The sequence below is a fragment of the Balaenoptera borealis genome (genome assembly GCF_965194805.1).
Source record: "Balaenoptera borealis genome assembly, chromosome: 7".
In the NCBI taxonomy this organism is placed as follows: domain Eukaryota; kingdom Metazoa; phylum Chordata; class Mammalia; order Artiodactyla; family Balaenopteridae; genus Balaenoptera; species Balaenoptera borealis.
The window spans coordinates 75,393,441-75,406,543 of record NC_138864.1 but is presented as its reverse complement, the minus strand read 5'-3'; the positions used below and the strand labels follow the sequence as shown (position 1 = coordinate 75,406,543).

General features: G+C 38.5%; 1 protein-coding gene across 2 annotated transcripts in view; it reads right to left on the bottom strand.

The window, feature by feature from the left end:
* The window catches only part of FAM237B (family with sequence similarity 237 member B), a 34,885-nt gene that overhangs the window by 21,214 nt on the left and 568 nt on the right, over positions 1–13,103 (bottom strand). For both annotated transcript variants that reach the window (XR_014246442.1, XM_082398587.1), the window contains exon 2: positions 9,697–9,788. Coding sequence is in view for 1 of the 2 variants with exons in the window: in XM_082398587.1 (XP_082254713.1) it covers positions 9,697–9,788 (92 nt within the window). In the remaining variant the exon portion in view is untranslated. The remainder of the gene's footprint in view (positions 1–9,696; positions 9,789–13,103) is intronic.

The following is a 13,103-nucleotide window of genomic DNA, read 5'->3' as shown; positions in this document are numbered from 1 at the left end:
GAGAAGGAATGGATCCGCAACCCATTTGTGAATAAGCCAGGTGAATCGACTTTGTCCGTGCTAGAAGAGGATCAACTGCTTGAGACTGCAAATGATGGTGGCCTTAAAAGTATGTTTGAGACAACTTCAAATCTCCATACGTTCTGGATTAAAGTCAAGACGGAATATCCTGAGATTGCCACAAAAGCACTGAAAAGCCTGCTTCCGTTTCCAACATCCTAACTTTGTGAAGGAGGGTTTTCTGAAGTAACAGCAACCAAAACAAGATTACATAGTAGACTGGATATAAGCAACACACTTCGGGTGTCACTGTCTCCCACCACCCCCAGATGAGACCATCTAGTTGCAGGAAAACAAGCTCAGGGCTCCCACTGATTCTGCATTATGGTGAGTTGTATAATTATTTCATTATATATTACAAAGTAATAATAATAGAAATAAAGTACACAATAAATGTAGTGCACTTGAATCATCCCGTAACCATCCCCCCGACCCCGGTCCATGGAAAAACTGTCTTCCACAAAACCGGTCCCTGGTGCCAAAAAGGTTGGAGACTGCTGTTTTATAGTAACTGCTTTAAATCTTTGTCTGCTAGCTTCAACATCTGGGGCATCTCCAGGTTGATCTTTGCTGATTGTCTTTTGTCTCAAAAATGAGTCACATTCCCATATTTCTTGATTTATTAAGTAATTTTAGGTTGTATCCTTAACATTGTAAATGTTATTTTCCAAACATCTTGGAGTCGGTAATACTCTCCCAAAGAATGTTAGTTTTTTTGTATGTTTGTTTGGTTTGGTTTAGTGTGCAATTGACTTAATTGGGCTATATCTTTTGGGCTTGGTTGCTTAAAGTTTGTCCTGTGCAGGAATAGTTCAGGCATCAGCAGAAGATTTATTAAAAAGATTTTAGGATCCCTTCTCTGGATCCCTCCTACCTTGGATCTTCCCCTTACTCTCAAGCAACTATACTTATCCCAAACTCATACCTCTCATTCTTCAAGCCAAAAAACCTGGCGTTTTGCAGCAGAATTTTAGTCAACCTGCAGGGAGCAGACTGAGGTCAGTCCTTAGGCTAGAAACTGAAAAAAGGGATCTGAGTATCTCCCTTCTTACAAACGGTCAACTGCCCTCCAGAATCTGCTTACTTTTGGTCATTCTAAGGATAAACTTACAGTTTATCATTGTTATATATAGAAGGATCATCTGACAAGAGCAACTCATGTCAGAATTCCTCCATCACCCTCATTTTGTAGGTTAAGAAAACTAAGGCCTAAGGACGTGTTTCCTTGTTCATAAGGAATTTATTGGAATTGGGGCTTGCCACCATGAAAGTTGAGTTGTCGTAGTAAGATAGATGTTATCGGGCAATTTCCTTAAATTTAATAAACAAACATCACTAGTTTGAATTCATTGGCGTTACACCCAGTCAGTGTTTATCAAAATTCTATATTATAAAATATTGTAAAATAAATGTTATAACTTTTTATTATTTTGAAAGGACTTGGCTAGCAAAGTGCTAAAAGTAAAAGTTCCTAAAAGATATGTTTTATTGAGGATCTAAAAACTGTTTGAAACTAGTATATACACCTATGCAAACAAAAAAATCTAACATGAATGTTTATTTCAAAAGCTAAAATAAAAGGAGACCTTCAAGATGGAGGAGGAGTAAGACGTGGAAATCACCTTCCTCCCCACAAATACATCAGAAATACACCTACGTGTGGAACAACTCCTACAGAACACCTACTGAACGCTGGCAGAAGACCTCAGACCTCCCAAAAGGCAAGAAGCTCCCCATGTTCCTGGGTAGGGCAAAAGAAAAAAGAAAAAACAGAGAAAAAAGAATAGGGACAGGACCTGCACCAGTGGGAGGGAGCTGTGAAGGAGGAAAGGTTTCCACACACTAGGAAGCCCCTTCGCGGGCGGAGACTGCGGGTGGCGGAGGCGGGGAGCTTCGGAGCCACGGAGGAGAGCGCAGCCACAGGGGTGCGGAGGGCAAAGCGGAGAGATTCCCACACAGAGGATCGGCGCCGAGCAGCACTCACCAGCCCGAGAGGCTTGTCTGCTCACCCGCCAGGACAGGTGGGGGTTGGGAGATGAGGCTCAGGCTTCGGTCGGATCCCAGGGAGAGGACTGGGGTTAGCTGCGTGAACACAGCCTGAAGGGGGCTAGTGCACCACAGCTAACCGGGAGGGAGTCCAGGAAAAAGTCTGGAGCTGCCAAAGAGACAAGAGACTTTTTCTTGCCTCTTTGTTTCCTGGTGCGCGAGGAGAGGGGATTCAGAGCGCCTCTTAAAGGAGCTCCAGAGACGGGCGCGAGCCACGGCTATCAGCGCGGACCCCAGAGATGGGCATGAAACGCTAAGGCTGCTGCTGCCGCCACCAAGAAGCCTGTGTGTGAGCCCAGGTCACTCTCCACACCGCCCCTCCCGGGAGCCTGTGCAGCCCACCACCGCCAGGCTCCCGTGATCCAGGGACAACTTCCCTGGGAGAATGCACGGCGTGCCTCAGGCTGGTGCAACGTCATGCTGGCCTCTGCCACCGCAAGCTCGCCCCGCATCCGTACCCCTCCCTCGCCCCGGCCTGAGTGAGCCAGAGCCCCCGAAGCAGCTGCTCCTTTAACCCCGTTCTGTCTGGGTGGGGAACGGACGCCCTCAGGCGACCTACACGCAGAGGCGGGTCCAAATCCAAAGCTGAACCCCGGGAGCTGTGTGAACAAAGAAGAGAAAGGGAAATCTCTCCCAGCAGCCTCAGAAGCAGCAGATTAAAGCTCCACAAACAACTTGATGTACGTGCATCTGTTGAATACCTGAATAGACAACGAATCATCCCAAATTGAGGGGGTGGACTTTGGGAGCAAGATATATTATTTTTTCCCCTTTTCCTCTTTTTGTGAGTGTGTATGTGTATGCTTCTGTGTGAGATTTTGTCTGTATAGCTTTGCTTTCACCATTTGTCCTAGGGTTCTGTCCGTCCGTTTTTTTGTTTTTACTTGAAAAAGTTTTTTTTCTTTTTTTCTTAATAATTATTTTTTATTTTTTATTTTAATTATTTTATTTTATTTTATCTTACTTTATTTTATTTTATCCTCTTTCTTTCTTTCTTTCTTTCTATTTTTTCTCCCTTTTATTCTGAGCCATGTGGATGAAAGGCTCTTGGTGCTCCAGCCAGGCATCAGGGCTGTGCCTTTGAGGTGGGAGAGCCAACTTCAGGACACTGGTCCACAAGAGACCTCCCAGCTCCATGTAATAAAAAACGACGAAAATCTCCCAGAGATCTCCATTGCAACACCAAGACCCAGCTTCACTCAACAACCAGCAAGCTATAGTGCTGGACACCCTATGCCAAACAACTAGCAAGACAGGAACACAGCCCCATTCATTAGCAGAGAGGCTGCCTAAAATCATAATAAGGCCACAGACACCACAAAACACACCACCAGACGTGGACCTGCCCACCAGAAAGACAAGATCCAGCCTCATGCACCAGAACACAGGCACTAGTGCCCTCCACCAGGAAGCCTACACAACCCACTGAACCAACCTTAGCCACTGGGGACAGATACCAAAAACAACAGGAACCACAAACCTGCAGCCTGCGAAAAGGAGACCCCAAACACAGTAAAATAAGCAAAATGAGAAGACAGAGAAACACACAGCAGATGAAGGAGCAAGGTAAAAACCCACCAGACCTAACAAATGAAGAGGAAATAGGCAGTCTACCTGAAAAAGAATTCAGAATAATGATAGTAAAGATGATCCAAAATCTTGGAAATAGAATAGATAAAATGCAAGAAACATTTAATAAGGACCTAGAAGAACTAAAGAGGAACCAAGCAACGATGAACAACACAATAAATGAAATTAAAAATACTCTAGAAGGGATCAATAGCAGAATAACTGAGGCAGAAGAACGGATAAGGGACCTGGAAGATAAAATAGTGGAAATAACTACTGCAGAGCAGAATAAAGAAAAAAGAATGAAAAGAACTGAGGACAGTCTCAGAGACCTCTGGGACAATATTAAATGCACCAACATTCGAATTATAGGGATCCCAGAAGAAGAAGAGAAAAAGAAAGGGACTGAGAAAATATTTGAAGAGATTATAGTTGAAAACTTCCCTAATATGGGAAAGGAAATAGTTAATCAAGTCCTGGAAGCACAGAGAGTCCCATACAGGATAACTCCAAGGAGAAACACGCCAAGACACATATTAATCAAACTATCAAAAATTAAATATAAAGAAAACATATTAAAAGCAGCAAGGGAAAAACAACAAATAACACACAAGGGAATCCCCATAAGGTTAACAGCTGATCTTTCAGCAGAAACTCTGCAAGCCAGAAGGGAGTGGCAGAACATATTTAAAGTGATGAAGGAGAAAAACCTACAACCAAGATTACTCTACCAAGCAAGGATCTCATTCAGATGTGAGGGAGAAATTAAAACCTTTACAGACAAGCAAAAGCTGAGAGAGTTCAGCACCACCAAACCAGCTTTACAACAAATGCTAAAGGAACTTCTCTAGGCAAGAAACACAAGAGAAGGAAAACACCTACAATAACAAACCCAAAACATTTAAGAAAATGGGAATAGGAACATACATATCGATAATTACCTTGAATGTAAATGGATTAAATGCTCCCACCAAAAGACACAGACTGGCTGAATGGATACAAAAACAAGACCCATATATATGCTGTCTACAAGAGACCCACTTCAGACCTAGGGACACATACAGGCTGAAAGTGAGGGGTTGGAAAAAGATATTCCATGCAAATGGAAATCAAGAGAAAGCTGGAGTAGCAATTCTCATATAAGACAAAATAGACTTTAAAATAAAGACTATTACAAGAGACAAAGAAGGACACTATATAATGATCAAGGGATCGATTCAAGAAGAAGATATAACAATTGTAAATATTTATGCACCCAACATAGGAGCACCTCAATACATAAGGCAAATACTAACAGCCATAAAAGGGGAAATCGACAGTAACACAATCATAGTAGGAGACTTTAACATCCCATTTTCACCAATGGACAGATCATCCAAAATGAAAATAAATACGGAAACACAAGCGTTAAATGATACATTAAACAAGATGGACTTAATTGATATTTATAGGACATTCCATCCAAAAATAACATAATACACATTTTTCTCAAGTGCTCATGGAACATTCTCCAGGATAGATCATATTTTGGGTCACAAATCAAGCCTTGGTAAATTTAAGAATATTGAAATCGTATCAAGTATCTTTTCCAACCACAACGCTATGAGACTAGATATCAATTACAGGAAAAGATCTGTAAAAATACAAACACATGGAGGCTACACAATACACTACTTAAAAATGAAGTGATCACTGAAGAAATCAAAGGGGAAATCAAAAAATACCTAGAAACAAATGACAATGGAGACACGACGACCCAAAACCTATGGGATGCAGCAAAAGCAGTTCTAAGAGGGAAGTTTATAGGAATACAAGCCTACCTCAAGAAACAGGAAACATCTTGAATAAACAACCTAACCTTGCACCTAAAGCAATTAGAGAAAGAAGAACAAAAAACCCCAAAGTTAGCAGAAGGAAAGAAATCATAAAGATCAGATCAGAAATAAATGAAAAAGAAATGAAGGAAACAATAGCAAAGATCAATAAAACTAAAAGCTGGTTCTTTGAGAAGATAAACAAAATTGATAAACCATTAGCCAGACTCATCAAGAGAAAAAGGGAGAAGACTCAAATCAATAGAATTAGAAATGAAAAAGGAGAAATAACAACTGACACTGCAGAAATACAAACGATCATGAGAGATTACTACAAGCAACTCTCTGCCGATAAAATGGACAACCTGGAAGAAATGGACAGATTCTTAGAAATGCACAACCTGCCGAGACTGATCCAAGAAGAAATACAAAATATGAACAGACCAATCACAAGCACTGAAATTGAAACTGTGATTAAAAATCTTCCAACAAACAAAAGCCCAGGACCAGATGGCTTCACTGGCGAATTCTATCAAACATTTAGAGAAGAGCTAACACCTATCCTTCTCAAACTCTTCCAAAATATTGCAGAGGGAGGAACACTCCCCAACTCATTCTACGAGGCCACCATCACCCTGACACCAAAATCAGACAAAGATGTCACAAAAAAGAAAACTACAGGCCAATATCACTGATGAATATAGATGCAAAAATCCTCAGCAAAATACTAGCAAACAGAATCCAACAGCACATTAAAAGGATCATACACCATGATCAAGTGGGGTTTATTCCAGGAATGCAAGGATTCTTCAATATATGCAAATCAATCAACATCATACACCATATTGAGAAATTGAAGGAGAAAAACCATATGACATTTCAATAGATGCAGAGAAAGCTTTTGACAAAATTCAACACCCATTTATGATAAAAGCCCTGCAGAAAGTAGGCATAGAGGGAACCTACCTCAACATAATAAAGGCCATATATGACAAACCCACAGCCAACATCATCCTCAATGGTGAAAAACTGAAACCATTTCCACTAAGATCAGGAACAAGACAAGGTTGCCCACTCTCACCACTGTTATTCAACATAGTTTTGGAAGTTTTAGCCACAGCAATCAGAGAAAAAAAAGAAATAAAAGGAATACAAATTGGAAAAGAAGAAGTAAAGCTGTCACTGTTTGCAGATGACATGATACTCTACATAGAGAATCCTAAAGCTGCTACCAGAAAACTACTAGAGCTAATCAATCAGTTTGGTAAAGTAGCAGGATACAAAATTAATGCACAGAAATCTCTTGCATTCCTATACACTAATGATGAAAAATCTGAAAGAGAAATTAAGGAAACACTCCCATTTACCACTGCAACAAAAAGAATAAAATATCTAGGAATAAACCTACCTAAGGAGACAAAAGACCTGTATGCAGAAAATTATAAGACACTGATGAAAGAAACTGAAGATGATACAAATAGATGGAGAGATATACCATGTTCTTGGATTGGAAGAATCAACACTGTGAAAATGACTCTACTACCCAAAGCAATCTACAGATTCAATGCAATCCCTATCAAACTACCACTGGCATGTTTCACAGAACTAGAACAAAAAATTTCACAATTTGTATGGAAACACAAAAGACCCCGAATAGCCAAAGCAATCTTGAGAATGAAAAATGGAGCTGGAGGAATCAGGCTCCCTGACTTCAGACTATACTACAAAGCTACAGTAATCAAGACAGTATGGTACTGGCACAAAAACAGAAACATAGATCAATGGAACAGGATAGAAAGCCCAGAGATAAACCCATGCACATATGGTCCCCTTATCTTTGATAAAGGAGGCAAGCATATACAGTGGAGAAAAGACAGCCTCTTCAATAAGTGGCGCTGGGAAAACTGGACAGGTACATGTAAAAGTATGAAATTAGAACACTCCCTAACACCATACACAAAAATAAACTCAAAATGGATTAAAGACCTAAATGTAAGGCCAGACACTATCAAACTCTTAGAGGAAAACATAGGCAGAACACTGTATGACATAAATCACAGCAAGATCCTTTTTGACCCAGCTCCTAGAGAAATGGAAATAAAAACACAAATAAACAAATGGGACCTAATGAAACTTAAAAGCTTCTGCACAGCAAAGAAAACCATAAACAAGACCAAAAGACAATCCTCAGAATGGGAGAAAATATTTGCAAATGGAGCAACTGACAAAGGATTAATCTCCAAGATTTACAAGCAACTCATGCAGCTCAATAACAAAAAAACAAACAACCCAATCCAAAAATGGGCACAAGACCTAAATAGACATTTCTCCAAAGAAGATATACAGATTTCCAACAAACACATGAAAGAATGCTCAACATTATTAATCATTAGAGAAATGCAAATCAAAACTACAATGAGATATCATCTCACACCGGTCAGAATGGCCATCATCAAAAAATCTAGAAACAATAAATGCTGGAGAGGGTGTGGAGAAAAGGGAACACTCTTGCACTGTTGGTGGGAATGTAAATTGATACAGCCACTATGGAGAACAGTATGGAAGTTCCTTAAAAAACTAAAAATATAACTACCATATGACCCAGCAATCCCACTACTGGGCATATAACCTGAGAAAACCATAATTCAAAAAGAGTCATGTACCAAAATGTTCATTGCAGCTCTATTTACAATAGCCAGAACATGGAAGCAACCTAAATGTCCATCATCGGATGAATGGATAAAGAAGATGTGGCACATATATACAATGGAATATTACTCAGCCATAAAAAGAAACGAAATGGAGTTATTTGTAGTGAGGTGGATGGAGTTAGAGTCTGTCACACAGAGTGAAGTAAGTCAGAAAGAGAAAAACAAATACAGTATGCTAACACATATATATAGAATCTAAGGGGAAAACAAAAAAAGGTCATGAAGAACCTAGTGGCAAGACGGGAATAAAGACACAGACCTACTAGAGAATGGCCTGAGGATATGGGGAGGGGGAAGGGTAAGATGTTACAAAGTGAGAGAGTGGCATGGACATATATACACTACCAAACGTAAAATAGATAGCTAGTGGGAAGCAACCGCATAGCACAGGGAGATCAGCTCTGTGCTTTGTGACCACCTAGAGGGGTGGGATAGGGAGGGTGGGAGGGAGGGAGATGCAAGAGGGAAGAGATATGGGAACATATGTATATGTATAACCGATTCACTCTGTTATAAAGCAGAAACTAACACACCATTGTAAAGCAATTATAGTCCAATAAAGATGTTAAAAAAAAAAAAACACGAAATTAATACTAAAATATCTGGGAGCTCTGCAGTAACCAAATGAAAGATTTAGTGCTGTTGCAAGAACTAGACTGAATGAATAAATGAATTGAGAGGCCAAAAGGAATTATTACTGATTTAATTTTTTTAATGTATATCTCTATTAAGTGTCTATGACCCTTAAGAAAGGTTCAAAAAACTGTATATATTTTATACTCTATAAAACTCTTTTTTTTTAAACATCTCTATTGGAGTATAATTGCTCTACAATGGTGCGTTAGCTTCTGCTGTATAACAAAGTGAATCAGCCATACGTATACACATATCCCCATATCCCCTCCCTCTTGCGTCTCCCTCCCTCCCACCCTCCCTATCCCACCCCTCTAGGTGGTCACAAAGCACCGAGCTGATCTCCCTGTGCTATGTAGCTACTTCCCACCAGCCATCCATTCTATTTTTGGTAGTTATACTCTATAAAGCTCTTGAACAAAATGAGTTCTCAATAAACTTCATTTCCAACCATAGCCTCCAATAAGTTATGTGTTCTGCACCATCTCAGAGTGTATTCTCTGCCATGAGTCTAAGTAGGCTATATAATGAGTGCAATGTGTACAAATGCTGTTCCATTCCAAAGCTGTAGCTTACCATGTACAGAATGATAGTCTAACACACATGCCTAGGACAATGATTTACATATTCTTACAATACCTTTTTCTAGAAGAGAATATTTTAACTGATTAATTTATGATGTGGTAGTAATAAAGACAAAATAATACAGGAATAAGCTAATATAAACATTAATTTCCTTATTTTTAATTACTATTCAAATTATCTAAGAATTCTATTTGTTAGTAAGTGGTTACTGCTTTATGAAATATCAGTAATAAGTAACAAAGAAAATGGTTTAGGTAAATGAGAACTCAATACACTACCAACTTTCCTGCTGCATGAGTACTCTTGTTTTGGAGAAGCAGAAGTATCATTATTAAAGGCCCTTCTGATAATTCCACTGCCATTCTTATACCTGTAGATGATTAAAAGAAAGTATAAAAAAGAGAGCACTCAATGACTCATAGTATAGCAGAAGCCCCTTAAAACTTTTTTCTTCCTCTAGTACAAATGGTTGACAATGGGGGTCTTCAAAACATGATTCAACTATTTCTTAGGATTTCTATATATATATTCTTCTAAGAAAATAACCTTTCAGTGATACCCTTCAAATTAAAAACAGGGTGCATTAAAAGCAAAACAAAATCATGTTCAGTAGAAATGTTTTTTCCACTCACTATGAATTCAGGTATCAATAATATTAAAATTTGCTTCTTTCATTAACACAACTACTGTGCTTAATTATTCTTACTTAGTTATTCCGTAACCAAGGCAGGGTTCTAGCACATAGCTGAGTGTGTGGGACAAATTAGGAACTTGGTAATTGTTACATGAATGAATAAATGAAGAAACTAAAAATCCTTAGGAAGAAAGGCAATAAATTCACTTTTTTTTTCTTTACATAGGCCTTGTTTCAGGACAATAATTACATGATCTGAGGCCCTTACTTTGACAATACTACATTTTAACTTAGAGATGAAGAGCTTAGATGGTATATAGCTCTCATTTGTTCAGTCCATTTACTTTTATCATCTAGGAGAACTTCATTTTATCGTATAGTGTAAGACCCCAATTTATAATGATTCTCAGAGTAACAATATTTTCAACAGTATGAAACTAAAAGAATATTTGACGTTAGTTTTGGGGATTATAAGGCTGTTGAGTGAGAATAACTTTATGCCCCACTTCAGGTAATTCATATGTCATAGGAATTAGCAATCTAGCTATTGTCTTTCCTAAAAAAATAAATTAACTAACAAATATTCAGAGTATATATTGAGCCAAAGGACCTGTTAGGAAATATAAAAAAGGGTAAGGTGTAGACATCTGAATAGTTGATGGTAACATATCCCCCTTAAAAAAAAAATCTTTTCAAGATCAAGGTGGCAATAAGATATAAAGATGGAATGTCCAAGAAAGGAACTTTATAAATGTTCCCATCTGAAACATGGATACAGCAGTCATGCTGAGCCCATGAGGGGATCTTGAATTCAGTGATCTGATTAAATCTGTATGTTTAAGGGGAAAAAAAAAAAAAAAACCACTCCTCTGGAGATCATACGGATAAAGGACTATAGTGAACAAGACCATTGTGTTATTTTCTTTGTACATGAAAGCTAGTGAAACCTGCTAAGTTGGGTTATAGAATCAATAAAGTAATTAAAGTTAGACTGAATCTTATAGAAACAATGTTAGCTGCTACCTTCTCTTATACAAAGGATATCAAAAAGCCTCCGCTTCTTTCACATATTCCCCCCATGGAAGGATCTCCCACACTAACGCTTGAATTTTTTTAGTAGAAGCTAGAGCCTTTTATTCATTTCACAATTAGAGATAAAAACTAAAAGTAAATGCCCTGAGAATCAACACACTGACTTAAAATCACATCAGCTTGTAAAATGCAGGTATCAAAGCTATGCCTGAGATCCAGTTTTGATAGGTACTGTGAGGGGAAAGCAGAAGGGTACTTAGTACCTGTAGTAAGAAGAGGCAATTAAAAGAAAGGGAGTGGGGGATGCAGAAAAGGGAGGTTAAGAACTAAAAAAAACCCAATTATGTCAACATTCTGTCCTTGGGGTGGCTCCGGAAGAGGAACTGCAGAGAAGAAGCATTTTCTTAGGACGTACTAATAAATCCAATTTAATGATTACTTCTTGCTAACCTATATCATAACAAAAATTATAGATGATGAAGAGTATCAGAAAGTTAATATCACAGCAAATGCTGAGGTAAATTACCTCTTGAGTAACTATATTAACAGAGAGAAGCGGGATGATTATAAAATAGCATTATAAAGTGCTAGATTTCTTAATTATATTTGTTCATTTTATGCTTAAAGTAATAAACTACACTAAAATGTTTATTAGATTAAATGTAATGTGGTATTCAGGATTGAGTCCTGGAACAGAAAAGGTTATTGTTGAAAAATTAGTGAGATCAAATAAAGTCTAGTTTGGTTAAGAGTATTGTAGCAACATTAATTTCCTAGTTCTGACAAATGGTTATACAAGACGTTAACTTTAGGGCAAGCTGAGTAAAGGGTATATAGGACTCTTTGGGCTATCTTTGTAACTTTCCTGTAAATTTAAATTATTCCAAAATAAAATGCTTATTAGGATGCTTATTAGTTATTTTTATTAGAATAACTCTAGTTTACAACATTTAAAAAATCAAATTGTACGTATGCCACTGGCTCATTTGAGACTATCGTGCTTATTATGCAAAATTCTCTAGTGCCTGAGTTTAATGGTTTGCCTATACTTTAATTTTAGCAGCCATGGGGAAGGCATTCTATCCACTCACTGGCAGAACTAATAATAGTTTCTGTCAGTAATGACTTATGCATCAGGGTCATTTCACCTCATGTTCATTTTAGCCGAACATTTAAAGGGGACGATTTACATTTCATGTTTCTTTTACTATCTGGTAACCAGAGCTGTAATAAATATTTCAGGCACTGATGGTGTTTTGTTCAAGAAAAATATTATGTTTTCTCATTTGTTTATAGTACCTAATGTTCCTCAGTATTTTGAGATGTTTTTATATCAACTTCCCATTTATTTTTATCTGCTGTTATCATGTTCCCATGTAAATGTTATGACAAGGAAAACAATCTGGCCTTGTGTTCACTAATAAAAAAAAATAAACCTTAGAAAATAAACAGATTGGGCTCAACATAATTCTGAGATTGTAAGACCTAGTAAAGATAATAATCCAAATGGCAGCAAATGTTATTAAGATTAAACACCTACTTAGTAACAACCTAATTTCTTCCTTCCTTCCTCCCTCCCTCTTCCTCTCCCTCCCGCTCCCTCTCTCCCTTTCTTTCTCTTTCTTTCTTTCCCCTGCCGCGTGGCTTGTGGGATCTTAGTTCCCTGACCAGGGATTGAACCCGGGTCCTCGGCAGAGAAAGCGCCGAGTCCTCACCACTGGACCGCCAGGGAATTCCCATCCTAATTTCCTGATTAATTAATCATTACAGGTTAAATGACAATTATAGTTTTATTGATAGGGGTGGGGTAGAGAGAGGTTCAGTAGTACGAAGGGAATCAAGACTGAAAGGGATAGTTCTTACACCGTGTATTTCCTAACAATCACTGTCATAAGTGAGGGGTAGAAATAGGAGAAGGATTCTCAGTTTTGAGTTCAGAAAGATTATTAGGCTGGCAGCGTAGTGCAGGGCCGCCTAGCAGGGCTGTGTACCTCTGTCCACTGCGCGAGGGCAGGGGGA